The sequence below is a fragment of the Scyliorhinus canicula genome, chromosome 14 (assembly GCF_902713615.1).
Source record: "Scyliorhinus canicula chromosome 14, sScyCan1.1, whole genome shotgun sequence".
NCBI lineage: Eukaryota > Metazoa > Chordata > Chondrichthyes > Carcharhiniformes > Scyliorhinidae > Scyliorhinus > Scyliorhinus canicula.
The window spans coordinates 94,078,652-94,099,746 of NC_052159.1; the positions used below are offsets into that span (position 1 = coordinate 94,078,652).

Here is a 21,095-nt window from a genome sequence, read left to right on the forward strand (position 1 = left end):
CACCTGGCAAAAGTCGAGTAAAGCTTTGGCTCAAGAGGTGGAGGATCCGCGTGTTTCAGCAACTGAAAGAATGGTGGAGTTGAGAGCGTCGCCATTGCCTACCCCACTGCATGTGGAGCAGTTGATGGAATTTATCAAGGGGGAGTTTCGGCACCATCGGAAAGAGATGGAATAGGACTGATCCAAGGCAATTGAGGGAGCGGTAGCCCCTCTTTTCAGGACTTTGGAATGGGTGGAGAAGCATTTAGAGATGCAGGGTGCGGCAATCCGAGAGCTGGAAAGGGTGGTGTCGGATCATAGTGATCGGATTGTCATGTTGGAGGCTAAGGTGGCGATGTTGAGAGACGCCTGCAAGATGTTGAAGGCAAAGGTGGATGACCAGAAGAATCGGTTCAGGTGGCAGAATGTAAGGATCGTAGGACTGCCGAAGTGGGTGGAGGAACGAGTGCCATGAACTAGGTGTCAAGGATGTTCCTGAACTGATCGAGGAGGTGGTCTTCGATAAGGCCCCTGAGGTGGATCGGGCCAACCAGTTGCTGCGAAAGAGGCCGAGAGCTGGGGAGCCACTGCATGCAGTGATTGTTTCAGGAGAAGGAGACGATTCTGAGGTGGGGGGAAGTCAGTGCAAGACTATGGCTGGAAGGGGAATCAGATGCAGATTGAGCAGGACATTGGGTCCGACCTGACCAATTGGCGGCTGCAGACCAAGGCAACGGCCTTTCAGAGCAAGGTCTGGTTTGGGGTGTTGTACGAGGCCAAACTCTGGGTAACTTTCAAGAGCAAAGAACATTATTTTATGACGTGGAGGAGGTCACTGACTTTGTCAAGGAGCATGGTTTGGGGGCAGGCTAATGGTGGGAACTTTTTTGTCTTGATATTTACGTACAAATTTTGTAAGTGTTATGTTCTTTACACATGTTGGTCTTTTGCTTTTGGTTGGGTGGAGGGGTGGTGCTGGGGGGAGAAGGGTAGGACAGGGGGAGTGGGTGGAGGGAAATGTGCTGGTGATACAGGTGACTTTGTGGTTGGGTGCAGGAGAGGATGAAATGAAATGAAAGGAAAATCGCTTATTGTCACAAGTAGACTTCAAATGAAGTTACTGTGAAAAACCCCTAGTCGCCACATTCCGGCACCTGTTCGGGGAGGCTGGTACGGGAATTGAACCCGTGCTGCTGGCCTGCCTTGGTCTGCTTTAAAAGCCAGCTCTTTAGCCCTGTGCTAAACCAGCCCCAGAATGGAGGTGGTGGCCATTTTGGGTGGGCCCAGAAAGAGGGAAGCTTGGAGGTCGGGATAATTTCGAGTTAGGTGGGGATGGGGGGTGGGTTCACAAACTCCAGTTAAGTAGTGACATGGAATGTGCAGCAGCTGAATGGTCCAGATAAACAGTTTCAGGTGTTCACGCATTTAAAAGGTTTAAAGGCAGATGTGGTCTTCCTTCAGGAGATGTACATGCGGGTGATGGACCAGGCGTGACTAAGAATGGGGTGAATGGGGCATACGTTCCACTTCGGGTTTGACCTCAAGTCAAGGGAGGTTGTGATCCTGTTTAGTAAAAGGATGTTTTTTGTGGTGGCCAGTGAGAGGCAGGACCCGGGAGAAAAGTTCATTATAGTGAGCGGGTTCTTGGCGGGGGTGCCGGTTGTTATAGTGAGTGTCTACGCTCCCAGTTGGGACAATGCAGACTGTGTTAAGAAGACATTAGCGTCCATCCTGGACTTGGATCACATCAGTTGATAATGGGAGGGGGTGGACCCAGGATGGGTAGGTCGAGCCCCAAGTCAGTGGCCAGGTCGGGGCTGGGGGTATTTATTGGGAGGCTGGATCTGTGGAAGCTTAGGCATCTGGGAGAGAGGGAGTTTTCTTTCTTCTCCCATGGACATCGGGCATACTCCTGAATAGACTTTTTGTTGGGGAGGTCAATACACCCAGGGATTCTGGGGATGGAATACGCAGCAATAATGATTTCGGACCACTTGCCACATTATCTGGACATGAGGTTTGAAACAGGATGAGCCCAGTGACCTGCATGGAGGTTTTATTCAGCGCTCCTGGCTGACAAGAGCTTCTGCAAGAAGGTGCACTTGGTGATAAAGGACGATGTGGATTTCGACCAAAACAGGGAGGTCTCACCCTCCACGTTTTTGAAGGCAGTGGTCCGTAAGAGGTTATATCCTACAAGGCCCATAGGGACAAAGAGGAGAGGGAAGAGAGGCAGAGGTTGGTGGACTGACAGTACTCGGTGGCCCCGACGAGGGAGTTGTTAGCAGAACGGAAGAAACTACAGGGGGAGTTTGACCTAATGATGACAGGGAAGGCGACAGGTCAGCTTCACCACTCAATGTGAGTGTTTTATGGGGAGAAGGCCAGCCAACTGCTAGCCCATCAGTTGAGGTGACTGGTGCCCACATGGGAGATTGCACAGGTGAGCGATGGGGGAGGAGGGTTGGTGAATCTGGAGAAAATGAATGAGGCATTCAAGCCTTCTATCGGGGGCTATATGGATCGGAGCCCCGGTGGCGGATGCAAGATGGGGCATTTCTTGGACGGGTTGGTATTGCCGGTGGTGGAGAGAGGGAAGGGACAAGTATTGGCGGCACCATTGGGATTACAGGAGATAATGGAGTAGGTTGAGTATTTGTAATCATAGAATTTACAGTGCAGAAGGAGGTCATTTGGACCATCGAGTCTGCACCGACCCTTAGAAACAGCACCCCACCCAAGCCCACACCTCCACCCTATTCCCATAACCTAGCAACCCCACCTAACCTTTTTTTTTGGGCACAAAGGGCAATTTAGCAAGGCCCGTCCACCTAATCTGCACATCTTTGGACTGTGGGAGGAAACCGGAGCACCCGGAAGAAACCCATGCAGACACGGGGGAATGTGCAAACTTCGCACCGACAGTGACCCAAGCTGGCAATCGAACCTAGGACCCTGGAGCTGTGAAGCAACTGTGCTACCCACTGTGCTACCATGCCGTCCCAATGCATTGGGTTGATGCAGTCAGGAAAGACACCAGGGCCGAATGGCTAGCTGGTAGAATTTTATAAACAGTTTTCGGCAGAGTTGGCAACCTATCTTCTCGGGATGTCTAATGACTTGTTGGCGGGGGGCAGCTGCTGGCCACGCTTACACAGACATTAATCTCTTTTATCCCAAAGCAGGATAAGGATCCAGTGGATTGTGGGTCTTATAGGCCCATCTCCCTGTTAAGTACTGATGTGAAGCTGTTGGCTAAGGTGCTGATGCGGTTGGAGGGGTGTGTGACAGAGGTGGTCTCTTTGTATTTGTTAAGCAACATCAGGAGACTGCTGAATGTGGTAATGACTCCATCTAGGGATAAAGCGCTGGAAGTTATATCAAGGGACGCAGAGTAGGCTTTTGACTGGGTAGCAAGGAGGTATCTGTTTGAGATCCTGGGGCGGTTTGGGTTTGGGCAAAGATCATTTTGTGGGTGCATTTGCTGTATGCCGCCCCTACGGCAAGCGTGAGGATGAACACTGGTTAAAAGCAAATTACTGCGGATGCTGGAATCTGAAATGAAAGAGAAAATGCTGGAAAGTCTCAGCAGGTCTGACAGCATCTATAGAGAGAGAAAAGAGGTAACGTTTCGAGTCTGCTGACTCTTTGTCACCGTTCTTGGTGGGGAGGGTGCAGATTCTTTCTCAGGCGATCCTTTGGAGGTGGATAAAATAATCTCGGCATTTGTAAGGGCAGGTAAGCCACCCAGGATCCGGACAGATTTTTTGCAGAGGACGGCGTGTTGTGGGGGATGTTGCTGGTGCTCCCAAATCTGCTATAATACCATTGGGCTGCAACTGTGGAGAAGGTGAGACGGTGGTGGGGGTAGGGGGGATCAGAATGTGTCAGGTGGAGGAGGTCTCCTGTGTGGGGGTGTGGTTAAGAACCCTGGGATGGCCCCCTTCTGTTCTCCCTGGGTAGGTATACCTCAAGATATGGAACCAGCTGAGGTGGCACTTTGGAGTAGGGGAAATGTCGGTACTGGTCCCAATATGTGGGAATCATTGGTACATGCCAGCAGGGATAGACATTGTGTACAGGAGCTGGCATAGGGAAGGGGTAGAGTGGGTAAGACATCTGTTTATGGAGGAGAGGTTCACGAGACTGGAGGAGTTGCCGAGGGGAATTGAATTTAGGTACATAAAGTGCAGGAGCTCCCTTTGTTCCCTCAGCTGCCAAATAATACTCTACTGGATAGGCTCCTAACTCAGGATGAGCTGGGGAAGGGAAGATTGCGGATATTTATACATATTGTTGGAAATGGACAAGGTGCCAGTGGAGGAGATAGGATGATGCACAGAGCCATATAACTTGGGTTTGCATGAGTTGGTACTTTCCTGAGGTTGAGGATAAATGCGAGCGATGCAAGAGGGGGCCTGCGAATCATGCTCATATGTTTTGGTCTTGTCTGCAATTGGGATTCTGAGCATTGATTTTCAAGATGCTGTCACATTATGGGGGTGAGGATGGTGCCATGCCCATTGGTAGCAATATTCTGTGTTTTGGAGCTGCTGGAGCTACAGGAGGGGAGGGGGACAGATGTTTAGGCCTTCACCTCTGATTGCCCGCTGGCGAATCCTACTGGGATGGAGGTCAGCGGCATCGCCAAAGGTGTCGGCGTGGTTGGGGGAGACCAACGGAGACCCGCACTGTTAGAGGGTCAGAAGAAGGATTTTATGTAAGATGGAGGCTCTTTCTGTGTCTATTCAAGTATTTGTTTGCTGCCTTCAGGTGGGTGGGGAGGTGTAGTTAATGGGGGGGGAAATGGAAAATGACAACCTAGTGACAGTAGCATTTTAAAGGCATTATGACATGCAACTTTCCCAGGAACAAGATTAGCAGGCATCTTGACAGAATCTGGTTTAAATGGCACTATTAGTAGAAACTGTTAGTAGAAACAGCTTACTAGACGACTGAGGGATCAGTGGGTATACACATGGTAATTTCTAGAGTCAAGGAACTTGAGAGAGGCAGAAGCCAAATACACAGATTTGTAATTCTATAATTACCAGCACCCTCAGGAACAGATAATACTGTTTATATCGAACAACCTGAGAGACCAGTCTACAACTCCCAGGAGGCTAGTTCCTCAACTAAGTCTTAGAGCCAAGGCCGTGTAGAAGCCTTCATAAAGGCAGTTTACATATCTTCACTGGACCAGGAATGACATTTCCCAGACTTGGATTATTAGCCCTCTATTGTGTGGTAACTATAAACTGGTTTGGATTTATAGATTTATTTAATTTGGATGTAGTTTTGGGAAAGGGGAAGTCTTAAGAAGTTCAGGGATCGTAGATATATTTTGGAACAAGGGTACGTCCTACATAAACTGATTTTGTATTTAGTGATTCACATATTTAAATGACAGAGTTTTGTCTTCCTATTTGTGAATATTTGTCTTTTCTGTAATTTAATAAATAATCTTTAATAATTGTTGTATGACAACTTGGCTGGTTATTCTTACTGGGATGTCACGTGACCCCTCACAAAACTATACACCCCCACAACCTAGTGTTTCAAGTTGGGATCCCCTCGCAGATACCATCAGCATGGTTTGTGACACCCATGAATTTTACAAGGCAGCAATAATTCCAAAGCACCATACAATACTTTAACCTGTTATATGTTGGCAGCTTTTACTATTATTAGAAAATTGCAATATCAGATATCATAACCGTGAGGTAGATCGGTTGGTTTACACGAAGATCCCTGTTGACTGGGGGAGGAGAATTATAGGAATTTTCATGTACACACATGACCACATTAAGATTTATCTCATTTGCTGCGTTTTGCCCTCTTTGAATAAATATCCAACGTGCCCAGACTTTAGGAGGTGAGAAGACGCTGAAGATAATGTCCTCCACACTCCATCCAACATGTTGCTGGAACCAAGGGTAAGATGTGGTCTGGATATCATTGAAGTATAATAGATGTATATATTTATTTTGACTCTTACACATCAATATGGAATGGGGAAAATACTTCTGTGAAGCACAACCCTGGTGTTCTACTTATGCCCCCTAGAGGTGATCAGAGTTCAGTTAGCTCATCAAAGTAATGGTAAGTTGTAGAGGAGACTGAACTCATGTAAACTGGGTTGAAGCTGATAAAGTCTACTTTATTTACTAGATTAATAGTCTTGGCTAGATCTATTGTCTGGGACAGAAAGAGCCATGCATAACTGCTGTGCCTTCAAGAGCTAGAAAATATTAAGGCTTATGTGTGGTCATTTGGAATTTCAGAGAAAACTAGATAACCGCTGGCTCAGAAGTTCATGATATCCATTAAAGTATTTGCAATAATTATTCTTTAAAGATATTGGGCTGTATTTTCCCTCCAAGACCAGAAACAAATGTCAAAACTGTATATGGATTCCAGATGCTCCCCAGGAGGAGACTTCATTCGGATTTTCCGTAGGGAACCCACATTAAATGGCATGAAGGCAGATGTTTGTCCAATTAAGGATGGAGAGAAGGCTCTTGAGGCTGGAGGATCAATCAGAGGCCTTTCAACTTGAGTTGAGCAACAGGCTATAATGGAAGCTAAGTAAATGACAGGGCATTTCAACATGGACATGCCCACTCTTCAGCTTGGATTTTCGGCCTCGCTGGGACCTGGCGTGGGGGATGAAGTGGGCCAGCCAAAAGCCCAATGACTTTCAGTGGGACAGGAAGATCATGACATTAGGTGAGGATAGAAAATCCCAGCCTCCAACTTTATCAAATCTTAGATTTAAAAATCGATTCAGCAGGCAGGCACCATTATGGGTGGGGGATACTGGGGGTTAGTCTCTGGGGAAGTCCTTCAACAGGATGACATGTGGTTGCTCCTACACTGAGGCCACAGAAAAGACCTCTGGGCCTGTGTGGAATCCTAACCCATCTGCACCAAATGCTGGCCTCCCAGAATCTAAAGTGGACCCCTGCTGGAGGCAGACTGGAAAATTTATTTTAGTCTCCTTTAATTGGCCTCAATTAGGTTCTTAATGAGCCTGATCAACTATTCACTGTGCAGGCGGGAAACCCTGGCAACTCGATTCCATCTTTACAAAAATGACCCAGAGATGGGATGGAGCTAGGGAACTGGCACAACAGCCAATGGGGCTAATCTTTTGTCCCGCTGCCTCCAGTACTGGCTGTGATTGAAAATTCAGCCTATTGATTCTGTGGAACCTGTCTCTCTTTAGTAATTTGATTGACCATGTGCTCCATTGAATCAAAACCATTGCACACATTTGTAGCATACAGGATGTAACCCACTGTGATATTTTCCAATGAAATGTGAAATTTCTCCTGAATTTGCTGAATTGTTCAATATTGGATCTTTGTAGGTTCCAGCGGGATTCCAGTGAAGATCGTCACAAATCTTTTTGCCTTCAGATCCCCCCCAAAATGGTGCCTAAACCAGTACCAAGTGACCTTCATGCCTGACATTGAATCAAAACGTTTACGGATGGCACTGCTGTTCAGCCACAGTGACCTGTTAGGTAGTGTCAGGGCATTTGATGGTGCTATGCTGTTCCTTCCAAATAAACTGCAAAACAAAGTAAGAAGTTTATTTTTGTTCCGGATCACTAATGCTAATCTTTTAACATTGAGAAAACGTAAAGGGTGAGAATGAATGTAGAAAAGCAATACGAAAACCAGACCAGTTTTAGCACCTCTCAATCGGTGATAGCGTGATAGATCCCCTTGTGACCAGCAAGGATTTGAAGATCACATGGACAGGGTACCATACAGCTGCTACAAATAATTTAGACAATAGAGCTGTGTTTTGTTTTGAGAATGAGCTATTTAAAAATAGGTCAGAATTTTAATCAACCTCAATGACACTCACTCTCAGTTACATTTGAAAGGCGTATAGGTGCATGTTGTGTTAGCTCAAGGATATTGATTTGCTTCAGAATAATGATTAACTGAAAAAGAATGATATTATTGTTACTGTGGTAGTTACCATTGATGTATTATACGATATATATATGGGTTATACGGTAAGGCCCTGTACTACAGGTACGGGGGTAGATTCCTGCCTGCTGGCTCCACCCAGCTGGCGGAGTATAAATATGTGTGCTCGCCGTACAGCAGCCATTTTGTCAACTGCTGTAGGAGGCCACACATCTCTGTGTAATAAAGCCTCGATTACATTCTACTCTCGTCTCGTCGTAATTGATAGTGCATCAGTTACTATGGTTACTTATTGTCAAATATATCAGTTTTAGAGTGGAGCCGTGCAATCAGTACTTCCTTTTAAAAATTAGCCTGAGTTACTTGAAAAATTACACCATCTATTTGGGTCAGTGGTTGTGCCAAGTTAATTTCTGTGTTGATCTCATTAGCACTCACCTGTACGTAGGTATTTTACTTGCATTTACCCTTCAGGAAATTGGCAGGTTACTGATTGGCATAGGTGAAAGAATATCACTTGCATGCCGTTGCCAAAGATTATTTTAAATAATTTGCAGTTCCTGACCAAATTTACCACTGCAACCAGCATCAAACTTTATCCTTGTCAGATCTGGGTTGGATTCTCAGCAGCGCGCCGCTCTCTGGCGGCGGGATTCTCGACTCCCACCACTTGTTAATGTGATTTCCCATTGAAGCCACCCCATGATTCTGGGAAACACGTGGGCGGGGGTACGCTGCCAGCGGGAAAAGAGAATCCCAACAACTGGAGAATTCCAGCCCTCATGTATCAATTGCCCTGAAGATTGCCGTAAAACAGAATGCAGGAAAAATACATTCTGCTGAAATTAAAGAACAAACTAAACACGATTAATACTTTAAGGACGAATAAAGACATACAGTACCAATTGGGGGTTAAGAAAGAGTATATAAACAGTAAATAAATGCATGATAGTCAGAATGTGAAGAAATTAAGAGAGAAGTCAAAAAACTTAAGAAAGCAAAGAAGAACTATGAAATTAAATTATCAAGAAACCTAAAAAGGCAAACTATTTTACAGGCACATCAATTAAAACAAAGGGAAGACTAGGATGGGAATAGGATCATTAAGGGATAGACAGGATTGTATCACAGTTAATGATAGAGAGATAGCAAAAATATGAAATAATTATTTTAATTCAGTATTTATTGGAGAGCTGGAACAAGTAGTTGTGACATTAAATGATGAGAGTCATGAGAAAAGTGCATTTAAAATTGAAAAGAAATATATTGAATAGACTCAGTGAAACTCAAAGAGGATAGCCCTTAATCCACCCCACCTTTCCCCCTCCGCCACTTCCAGGTGGATTCTATCAATGCATTTTTAAATCATCTAGAATTGAAAAGTAGGTAAGTTGTTAAACTTTGGCTAGGTTACTGTTATCATATAAAAAGGACATAGAGACACTGAAGAGGGTGCAGAGAAGATTTGCAAGGATAATACGAGGAATGAGTGAGTATAGATACCAGGAAAGGATTGACAAGCTGGCTCTCTTTTCTCTCGATAAAAGGAGGGCTGAAGGGTGACCTGGCTGTCTTTAAATCTATGAAAGGTTTGGTACAGAGTGTACAGAGAAATTGTTTTCACTTGTGAAGAACATAACTGGAGGCCATCAATATAAGTCAGTCACCAAGAAATCCAATAGCTGGCTTTTAAAGCAGACCAAGGCAGGCCAGCAGCGGGGGTTCAATTCCTGTACCCGCCTCCTCAAACAGGTGCTGCAGTGTGGCGACTAGGGGCATTTCACAGTACCTTCATTTGAAGCCTACTTGTGACAATAAGCGATTTTCAATTCATTTAATTTCAATAGGAAATTCACAAGAAACCCCTTGACCCAAAGAGTGGTGAGAATGTGGAACTCATCAGCACACAGGGGGTGAGATTCAGTGACCTCTTTGCGCCCAGTGTGGATCTGTGCGCAACGGGTGAATTGCGCGCAAGCCCCAAGTCACCCGGCTCGCTCAGACAGCGTGATTTGAATCTCACCCTAGCTGGGCGAGATACAAATCTGAATATTTAAATGAGCACAATTTCTCATCTAAATACCTAGACTCCGATTCACCTGGCACCCTGGTCTCACCAACTGTGCCTGAGGGACCTCGCCAGGGCGCACTTTCATACTGGTCCACAAAAACGTGGACCTGTCATAATGACATATGAGGGGGCCTCCCAGGCCATTGAAGAACCCCGAGTGGTCTGGGACAGGACAGGGTGGTATCCTGGCACCCTCTCTGGCCTAGACACCATGGCACGGTCAGCCTGGCACCATGGCTCGGTGCCAGGGTGCCCACGTGGCACTGCTAAGTGTGACAGAGGCATAACCAGGGTGCCAGGCTGGCAGTACCAAGGTTCCCAGACTGGCACTGCCAGGAGTCAGGCCCAGGGGGGCTTTGACAGGTATAAGTGGGTGAGGGGAGTTACCATAAGACCATAAGACATAGGAGCGGAAGTAAGGCCATTCGGCCCATCGAGTCCACTCCACCATTCAATCATGGTTGATTTCAACTCCATTTACCCGCTCTCTCCCCATAGCCCTTAATTCCTCGAGAAATCAAGAATTTATCAATTTCTGTCTTAAAGACACTCAACGTCCCGGCCTCCACTGCCTTCTGTGGCAATGAATTCCACAGACCTACCACTCTCTGGCTGAAGAAATTTCTCCTCATCTCTGTTCTAAAGTGACTCCCTTTTATTCTAAGGCTGTGCCCCCACGTCCTAGTCTCCCCTGCTAATGGAAACAACTTCCCTACATCCATCCTACCCAAGCCATTCATTATCTTGTAAGTTTCTATTAGATCTCCCCTCAACCTCCTAAACTCCAATGAATACAATCCCACGATCCTCAGACGTTCATCGTATGTTAGGCCTACCATTCCTGGGATCATCCATGTGAATCTCCGCTGGACCCGCTCCAGTGCCAGTATGTCCTTCCTGAGGTGTGGGGCCCAAAATTGCTCACAGTATTCTAAATGGGGCCTAACTAGTGCTTTATAAAGCCTCAGAAGTACATCCCTGCTTTTATATTCCAAGCCTCTTGAGATAAATGACAACATTACATTTGCTTTCTTAATTACGGACTCAACCTGCAAGTTTACCTTTAGAGAATCCTGGACTAGGACTCCCAAGTCCCTTTGCACTTTAGCATTATGAATTTTGTCACCGTTTAGAAAATAGTCCATGCCTCTATTCTTTTTTCCAAAGTGCAAGACCTCGCACTTGTCCACGTTGAATTTCATCAGCCACTTCTTGGACCATTCTCCTAAACTGTCTAAATCTTTCTGCAGCCTCCCCACCTCCTCAATACTACCTGCCCCTCCACCTATCTTTGTATCATCGGCAAACTTGGCCAGAATGCCCCCAGTCCCGTCATCTAGATCGTTAATATATAAAGAGAACAGCTGTGGCCCCAACACTGAACCCTGCGGGACACCACTTGTCACCGGTTGCCATTCCGAAAAATAACCTTTTATCCCAACTCTCTGCCTTCTGTCTGACAGCCAATTGTCAATCCATGTTAGTACCTTGCCTCGAATACCATGGGCCCTTATTTTACTCAGCAGTCTCCCGTGAGGCACCTTGTCAAAGGCCTTTTGGAAGTCAAGATAGATAACATCCATTGGCTCCCCTTGGTCTAACCTATTTGTTATCTCTTCAAAGAACTCTAACAGGTTTGTCAGGCACGACCTCCCCTTACTAAATCCATGCTGACTTGTCCTAATCAGACCCTGCACTTCCAAGAATTTAGAAATCTCATCCTTAACGATGGATTCTAGAATTTTGCCAACAACCGAGGTTAGGCTAATTGGCCTATAATTTTCCATCTTTTTTCTTGTTCCCTTCTTGAACAGGGGGGGTTACAACAGCGATTTTCCAATCCTCTGGGACTTTCCCTGATTCCAGTGACTTTTGAAAGATCATAACTAACGCCTCCACTATTTCTTCAGCTATCTCCTTTAGAACTCTAGGATGTAGCCCATCTGGGCCCGGAGATTTATCAATTTTCAGACCTTTTAGTTTCTCTAGCACTTTCTCCTTTGTGATGGCAACCATATTCAACTCTGCCCCCTGACTTTCCTGAATTGTTGGGATATTACTCATGTCTTCTACTGTGAAGACTGACACAAAGTACTTATTAAGTTCCTCAGCTATTTCCTTGTCTCCCATCACTAGATTACCAGCGTCATTTTGGAGCGGCCCAATGTCTACTTTTGCCTCCCGTTTGTTTTTAATGTATTTAAAGAAACTTTTACTATCATTCCTAATGTTACTGGCTAGCCTACCTTCATATTTGATCCTCTCCTTCCTTATTTCTCTCTTTGTTATCCTCTGTTTGTTTTTGTAGCCTTCCCAATCTTCTGACTTCCCACTACTCTTTGCCACATTATAGGCTCTCTCTTTTGCCTTGATGCATTCCCTGACTTCCTTTGTCAGCCATGACTTCCTAATCCTCCCTCTGATAACCTTTCTTTTCTTTGGGATGAACCTCTGCACTGTGTCCTCAATTACTCCCAGAAACTCCTGCCATTGCTGTCCTACTGTCTTTCCCACTAGGCTCTGCTTCCAGTCGATTTTCGTCGGTTCCTCCCTCATGCGCCTGTAATTACCTTTATTTAACTGTAAAACCTTTACATCTGATTCTACCTTCCTTCTTTCAAATTGCAGACTGAATTCTACCATATTATGATCACTGCTTCCTAAGTGTTCCCTTACTTTAAGATCTTTTATCAATTCTGGCTCATTACATAACACTAAGTCCAGAATAGCCTGTTCCCTCGTGGGCTCCATCACAAGCTGTTCCAAAAAGCCATCCTGTAAACATTCAATGAATTCCCTTTCTTTGGGTCCACTGGCAACATTATTTACCCAGTCCACCTGCATATTGAAGTCCCCCATGATCACTGTGACCTTGCCTTTCTGACATGCCCTTTCTATTTCGTGGTGCATTTTGTGCCCCTGGTCCTGACCACTGTCAGGAGGCCTGTACATAACTCCCATTATGGTTTTTTTGCCTTTGTGGTTCCTCAACTCTACCCACACAGACTCCACATCGTCTGACCCTATGTCGTTTAGTGCTATTGATTTAATTTCATTTCTAATTAACAAGGCAACCCCGCCCCCTCTACCCACCTCTCTGTCTTTTCGATAGGTTGTAAATCCCTGGATGTTTAACTGCCAGTCCTGAACCCCCTGCAACCACGTCTCTGTGATGCCTACCACATCATACCTGCCAGTCACAATCTGGGCCACAAGCTCATCTACCTTGTTCCGTACACTGCGGGCATTTAAATATAGCACCTTTAATTCCCTATTGACTGTCCCTTTTTGTTTTCTTAGTGTGGTGGACCTTGGTTTACTGAGCCTTTCCATACACTGTGTCATATTTTGTGAGATGGGGACTATCGTAACCTCTCCTGAGCTCTGTCTTTTCGTGATTTTTTGTAATCCTAAGCAGCTACGCTTCCCACTGATTCCTTCACCTCTTGGTTCCCTGACTTTCCCTTCCCCCCAATCTCTAGTTTAAAGTCCTATTGACCACCCTATTTACTCTTTTCGCCAGAACACTGGTCCCAGCTCGGTTCAGGTGGAGACCATCCCAACGGTATAGGTCCCCCCTGTCCCAAAACTGATGCCAGTGTCCCATGAAAAGGAACCCCTCTTTCCCACACCACTCTTTCAGCCACGTGTTAACTTCCCTTATTCTTGCCTCCCTATGCCAATTTTCACGTGGCTCGGGCAGTAATCCGGAGATTATGACCCTTGAGGACCTGTTTTTTAATTTGAATCCTAGCTCTTTATAATCTCTAAACAGGTCCTCTTTCCTAGACTTGCCTATGTTGTTGGTACAGTGGGGAGTTTTCCTCCTCATTCCATTACCAGGGGCCTCCCCAGGGTTAGGCAAGTGAGGGGGTTGTCACAACCTGGAGGGGGGCCTGAAAGGGAAGAGGGATAAGATCAGGGCTGACGGACAAAATGACGCCTCTATCTGTGAGGAACAATCATATGAAGGAGAAGGGAGTAGAGGTTTACAATGATCGATGGGAGGATGTTGAAGTGGAGGATAAATACAGGACTTTTTCAACCAACTGTGTTGTTTTTGTGCCATTTATTCTATGGAGTGTTGTAAAGCCTTTTTAAAATTCATTTACGGGATGTGGACATCGTTAGTTAAGTCAGCATTTATTTCCCATCCCTAGCTGCCTTTCAGAAGGTGGTGGTGAGTCGCCTTCTTGAGCCGCTGCAGTTCCGGTGGTGTAGATACACTCACAGTGCTGTTAGGGAGGGGGGTCCAGAATTTTGACACAGTGACAGTGAAGGAACGGCGATATATTTCCAAGTCAAGGTGGTGAGTGACTTGGAGGGGAACTTCGAGGTTGTGGGGTTCCCAGGCACCTGATGCTCTTGTCCTTCTAGGGACCTGGGATTCATGTCGCATTACATTCATCCCCCACCATCTGGCCTGGGCTTGTGAAATCCTACCGACTGTCCTGGCTTGAGACAATTCACACCTCTTTAACCTGGGGTTACCCCTATCTCTGGATCTGTAACGACTTAATCACCTGCTAATGCTCGCATTCTAAGCATTGTCTGGCATCTTTGAATTTGTCTATATATATGTTTCTGGAACATACCTCTTAATTCACCTGAGGAAGAAGCAGTGCTCCAAAAGCTAGTGTTTGAAACAAACATGTTGGACTTTAACCTGGTGTTGTAAGACTTCTTACTGTCCTTCTAGATGGTAGTGGTCGTGGGGTTGGTGCTGTCTAAGGAACCTTGGTGAGTTACTGCAGTGTATCTTGTAGATCATACACACGCTGCCACTGTTTGTCAGCGGTGGAGGGTTTGAATATTTGTGGAAGGGGGAGCAATCAAGCAAGCTGCTTTGTCCTGGATGGTATCGAGCATCTTGTATGTTGTTGAAGCTGCACTCATCCAGGCAAGTGGAGAGCATTCCATTACACTCCTGGCTTGTACCTTGCAGATGCTGCTCAGGCTTTGAGGGGTTAGGAGGTCAGTTACTTGCTGCAGGAATCCTAGCCTTTGATCTGCTCTGGTAGCCACAGTATTAATATGGTTAGTCCAGTTCGGTTTCAGATCAAGGGTAACCCCAGGAACCAAAGAGAAAATGCTGCAAATCTCAGCAGGTCTGGCAGCATCTGCAGGGAGAGAAAAATGCTAATGTTTCGAGTCCAGGTGACCCTTTGTCAAAGCCCAAGGGTAACCCCAGGTTATTGATTGTAGGGAATTCAGCGATGTTAATGCCATTGAATTTCAAGGGGCAATGGTTAGATCCTCTCTTGCAGGAGATGGTCATTGATGTTAATTGTGTGGCTCGAATATAACTAGCCACTTGTCAGCCCAAGCCTGGATAACGTCCAGGTCTTGCTGCATTTGGACATGGACTGCTTCATTATCTGAGAAGTCATGAATGGTGCTAAACATTGTGCAATCATCTGCAAACATCCACACTTCTGACCTTATGATGGAAGGGAGATCATTGATGAAGCAATTGCAGATGGTTGGGCTTAGGACACGACCCTGAGGAACTCCTGCAGAGATGTTCTGGAGCTCAGACTATTGACCTCCAACCACCACAACCATCTGCTTTTGTGCCAGGCATGACTCTAACCAGTGGGGAGTTTTCCTCCTCATTCCATTGACTCCAGTTTAGCTAGGGCTCCTTGATGCCATACTCTGTCAAACACTGCCTTGATGTCAAGGGCAGTTACTCTCACCCCACCTCTGGCGTTCAGCACTTTTGTCCATGTTTCAAATGGGCTGTAATGAGGTCAGGAGCTGAGTGAGCCTGGCGGAATGCAAACTGATCATCCGTGAGCAGGTTATTGCTGAGTAAGTGCTGATTGATAGCACTGTTGATGACTCCTTCCATCACTTTGCTGATGATGGAGAGTAGACTGATAGGATGGTAATTGGCTAGGTTGAATTTGTCCTGTTCTTGTGTACAGGACACACCTGACAATTTTCCACATTGTCAGTGTTGTAGCTATTCTGGAACAGCTTGGCTAGGGGTGCGGCAGGTTCTGGAGCACAAGCCTTCAGTACTATTGCCAGAATATTGTCAGAGCCCATAGCCTTTGCAGTATCCAATGCCTTCAGCCATTTCTTGATATCACATGGAGGGAATGGTATTGGCTGAAGGCTGACGTCTGTGATGCTGGGGACCTCAGGAGGAGACTGAGATGGATCATCCACTCAGCACTTCTGGCTGAAGATTATTGTGAATACTTCAGCCTTATCTTTTGCACAGATATGCTGGGCTCCTCCATCATTGAGTTGTTTAAATGTCCACCACCATTCACGGCTGGAGGTGGCAGGACTGCGGAGCTTAGATCTGATGCGTTCATTGTGAAATCGCTTAGCTCTGTCTATTACCTGCTGCTTATGCTGTCTGGCACACAAGTAGTCCTGTGTTGTAACTTCACCAGGTTGATATCTCATTTTTAAGTATACCCGATGTTGCTCCTGCACTCTTCAATGAACCAGGGTTGATCCCGAGCTTGGTGGTAATGGTAGAGTGGGGTGTATGGACATTGAAGTCCCCCGTCCAGCGTGTATTCTGACCTCTTGCCATCCTCAGTGCTTCCTCCAAATGGTGTTCAACATGGAGGAGTACTGATTCACTAGCTGCTGGTGGACGGTACGTGGTAATGGTGACAGTGGTGTCTGGGACCTTATCTATAAGGTATGATTCTATGAGTTTGACTATGTCAGGCTGTTGCTTGACTAGTCTGTGAAACAGCTCTCCCAACTTTGGCACAAGCCCCCGGATGTCAGATAGGTTAGCAGTTGTCCCTCGGATGCTGTGTTTTTGGAGCGGTTGTAGGTCAGTCAAGGCCCAAGATGGCAGAACCAGATGGGTTTTTACAACAATGGTTTCATGCCCATCATTATATTTTATTGCATTTAAATTTCACCACGGATTTGAATCCAGGTCCCCAGATCATTACCCTGGGTCTCTGGATTACTAGTCCAGCGACAATACCACTATGCCTGCACCTCCCCTGATGATATTCTGCAAAAGCATCTGTGCCGCTACATTCTTGTTGCCCTCTTATCTCTTCAATGCCTCTCATTCTTGTTTAATTTTCCCTCTCCCATCTTCTTGCTCACCACTACTTAATAAAAATTCTCTTTCTCATCATTTTGTTCTTGTTTTTATCTTGCAAATTCCACAAAGCTGCTGACGACCTGCCGGCTTTACTTTACCAGAAGTTCAAAAAGCCTGCTTAAATACATACACATGGCAGAGCAGGAACAGGTCTGAGGAATTTCCCAGCCCATGTTTGTTTAGTGTTCCCAGTGCTTCCAAGGAGAAATACTGTTCAGTTTTTGTTGTGAGGCCCTCTGGTACCTTAGTTCTCGTATCAGTACTTCCAGCGTGCACCAGTGGTCATCAAAACAGAGGTAAAGCATTTTATTTTGTCTCAGGTTGTAAGGTAGCTCTCCGAGGTAAAGAACATTGCGGGTCTTATTTCACTTGCTTTTAAATGCTCTACTAAACTCATATCTTATTTTAGGTTACGAAAGTGACAAGCATGATGAAAAATGGCCAGATAGTTAATATAGTAATAACTCTGACCAGTGAGTTTCCACAGGATTCTCCCATGTGCATCCAGTTCTTCAATATCACAATTAAAAAGTGAGTTAATTCTCAGTGATATAAAATAAATTGCATAACATTGATTGGAGTAATCAAACGATATTTGGAAATTAGGAAACAGTTGTTCACAGGCTCCCAGATGTGTTTTCCCATTGAGGCTCACTGAACATCTTGGGCACAAAGAAGGTGTCACCTATGTGCTTATTTTTCTGGAGCATGGATGCTTTCTGCATTTCAAAACCATTACAATATGCACACAATTGTGTACCCTGGAGCATTGTATACTCCCAGTCCATACTTACTTAAGTACTGGTGTGTGGCCATTCTTGGGATCCTGTTCCAGTCTATTTAAGCTAGCAACATGGAACTCATGCCTGCTTCACCCAAGGCAGGAGACTCATTCTCAAATTTTGGAAATAAATGACAGTTGGCAGGGCCACCTTTATAGCCAGGTTAGGCTGCTGGCATCTGCAAGGATGCATCAATGGCACCTGCCCCAGCTCAAGCTAATCCAATCCTGTAAGGCAGAATGTAGCACTCTAAATGCCGACGTGAGCTGTAAACACTTCAGCTCCCACTGGAACAGAGAAGGTAATCAATATCCTCTGGGATTAATAACCTTACTTGAGTGATAGTTTACTCCTGGAATTCCACCTGGAATTTAAAGGCCCAGTCAAAATAAGAATCTGAGTGCAACTGGTATATCGAATCCGGTACACGAGGCATAAATTCAACTGACAACCTCTGCTGCCCAGGATGTTTTGTATTCTCAATAATCTTTTTAATGGAATTGCCAGAAGACAAATAGATAATAAGAATCTTCTGGTTCCAAAGTTGAAAACATTTTGAACTTTTCGTCAATGTATACAAATGAATTCATTAAGGGACAGGAGTTAAGTGGGGAAGATGACAGACGGTAGAGGGAATTGGAGGCGCAAGTCTCCGGTAAGGGTGGTAACGGGGAACGTCCGGGGACTGAATGGGCCGGTTAAAAGGTTGCGGGTGTTCGCGCACCTCGGGAGCTTGAAAGCGGGGGTGGTCTTTTTGCAGGAGACACACCTCCATGTGAAGGACCAGGTTAGGTTAAGGAAGGGGTGGGTTGGGCAGGTTTTTCACTCGGGGTTTGATTCGAAATCGAGGGATGTGGTGAATTTAATGAGCAAACAAATGGGATTAGTGAGTGCGAAGGAGGTGAGGGATCCAGGTGGGAGATATGTGATTGTGAGTCGGGTATTGGAAGGGACACCGGTAGTGTTGGTAAATATATATGCCCCAAATTGGGATGATGTGGGTTTTATGAGGGTGTTGCTACAGCAATCCCAGATTTGGCCACGTACCAGTTGATCATGGGAGGAGATTTTAACTGTGTCCTGGAGCCGAGGGTGGATAGATCAAGCCCCAGGTCGATGGGCAGGGTACAAATGGCAAGGGAGCTGGGGGGGGTTTATGGAGAGGATGGGTATGGTGGATCCATGGCACTTTCAGAACCCAGGGGGAAGGGAGTATTCCTTTTTTTCACACGTCTATAAGGTATATTCGAGGATTGATTACTTTGTAGTGAGTCGGGAGATTTTGATTGGAGTGGGCAGAGTATGCGGGGATAGTTATCTCGGATCATGCACGGCACTGGCTGGATATTCGGTTCAGTACGGGATGAGAGCAGAGGCCGGGGTGGAGGTTTGACTTGAGGTTGTTGGCAGATGGAGGTTTTTGTGATAAGGTGCGGTTGGCGATTAGGGATTATGTGGAGTTCAATCAGAATGGGGAGGTGTCGGCGGGCAATTTTTGGGAAGCACTGAGGGCAGTGGTCCAGGGAGAAATTATCTCATTTACGGTTCGTGCGAATAAGGAAAGGAGGGTGGAACATGACCGTCTAGTGAGCGAGATAGTGGAGGTGGACAGAGAATATTCGAGGGTGCCCATTGTGGAGGGATTGGCAAGGAGGAAAACATTGCAGGGGCAATTTGGCAGCCTGACAACGGAGAGGGTGGTAGGGCAACTGCATTGGGCAAGAGGGGTGCAATACGAGTATGGGGAGAAGCCGAGCCGCATGCTGGCACACCAGCTGCGGAGGGAGGCTGCATCCAGGGAAATATTGAAGATCCGGACTGGGGCTGGGGATGTGGTGTCAGAGCCAGGAAAGATAAATGAGTCATTTAGAGAGTATTGCCAGGGACTTTATGAGGCAGACCCAGGAGGAGAGGAGGGGGACATGGGGTGGTTTCTGGACAAGCTGGAATTTCCCCAGGTGGAGGAAGCAATGAGGCAGGTGTTGGAGGAGCCTCTGGGGCTGAGGGAGGTGCTGGATAGTATCAGGGGTATGAAGTTGGGGAAGGCCCCTGGACCAGATGGGTACCCGGCAAAATTTTATAAGAAATTTGCAGCAGACATGGCACCACATCTGTTGGGGGCGTTTAATGAAGCACTGGAGAAGGGGAAATTGTCAGAGACGATGAAGCAGGCAGTAATCACACTAATCCCAAAAAAGGGAAGGATCTGGTGGAATGTGGGTCATATAGACCCATATCACTATTGAACACGGATGTGAAAGTATTGGCTAAGTTGTTGCGGGGAGGATGGAGGATTGTTTCCCAGGGGTGGTTGCAGAAGATCAAACAGGCTTCGTGAAGGGCAGGCAGCTCGCGAATAATATAAGACGGCTGTTGAATGTGGTGGTGAATCAGTCGAGAGCTCTGGTACCGGATGTGGTGGTGTCCATGGACGCGGAGAAAGCATTTGATCAGGTGGAGTGGTGGTACTTGTTCGAAGTTTTGGGAAGGTTTGGGTTTGGGCTGAGATTTGTGGCATGGGTGCGATTGCTGTATGTGGTGCTAAGAGCGAGGGTGAGGACGAATGATATGAGCTCACAAAGCTTTGACTTACACAGGGGCACAAGCCAGGGGTGCCTGCTATAGCTGCTGCTGTTTGCGCTGGCTATAGAGCCATTGGCGATGGCTCTCAGGGGCTCAACAGAGTGGCGGGGGATAATGAGGGACAGAGGGAGCATCGGGTGTCACTCTATGCCGATGACCTCCTGCTGTATGTTTCGGATCCATTGTAGAGCATGGGAAGGATTATGGGCCTGTTGGGGAGGTTTGGAGGGTTCTCGGGATACAAGCCTAATGTAGGGAAAAGCGAGGTATTCCTGGTGAATGAGCTGGCACAGCGGGCTAATTTCGGGGTATGCCATTTATAGTAGCGAGGGATAGGTTAGGTATTTGGGGATTCAGATTGCGAGGGAATGGAAGGGGCTCCATAAGTGGAACTTAACAAAGCTGGTGGAGGAGGTCAGGGAGGATCTTAAGAGGTGGGATACACTGTACTTAACATTGGTGGGGAGGGTCCAAGTGGCGGAAATGAATATTTACCGAGGTTCTTGTTTATCTTTCCGGCTCTCCCGATCTTTGTACCAAAGGCCTTTTTTGGAAAGTGGACACAATCATCTCTGATTATGTATGGGCGGGGAATGTGCCGAGGGTGGGGAGGACACTGCTACAGAGGCAGAGGCAGCAGG

General features: G+C 46.3%; 1 protein-coding gene across 3 annotated transcripts in view; it reads left to right on the forward strand.

Moving 5' to 3' along the window:
* The window catches only part of LOC119977721 (piwi-like protein 4), a 110,983-nt gene that overhangs the window by 26,853 nt on the left and 63,035 nt on the right, over positions 1–21,095 (forward strand). For all 3 annotated transcript variants that reach the window (XM_038818906.1, XM_038818905.1, XM_038818907.1), the window contains 2 exons: positions 7,352–7,566; positions 17,499–17,620. In XM_038818906.1, coding sequence (XP_038674834.1) covers positions 7,352–7,566; positions 17,499–17,620 — 337 coding nt within the window. The remainder of the gene's footprint in view (positions 1–7,351; positions 7,567–17,498; positions 17,621–21,095) is intronic.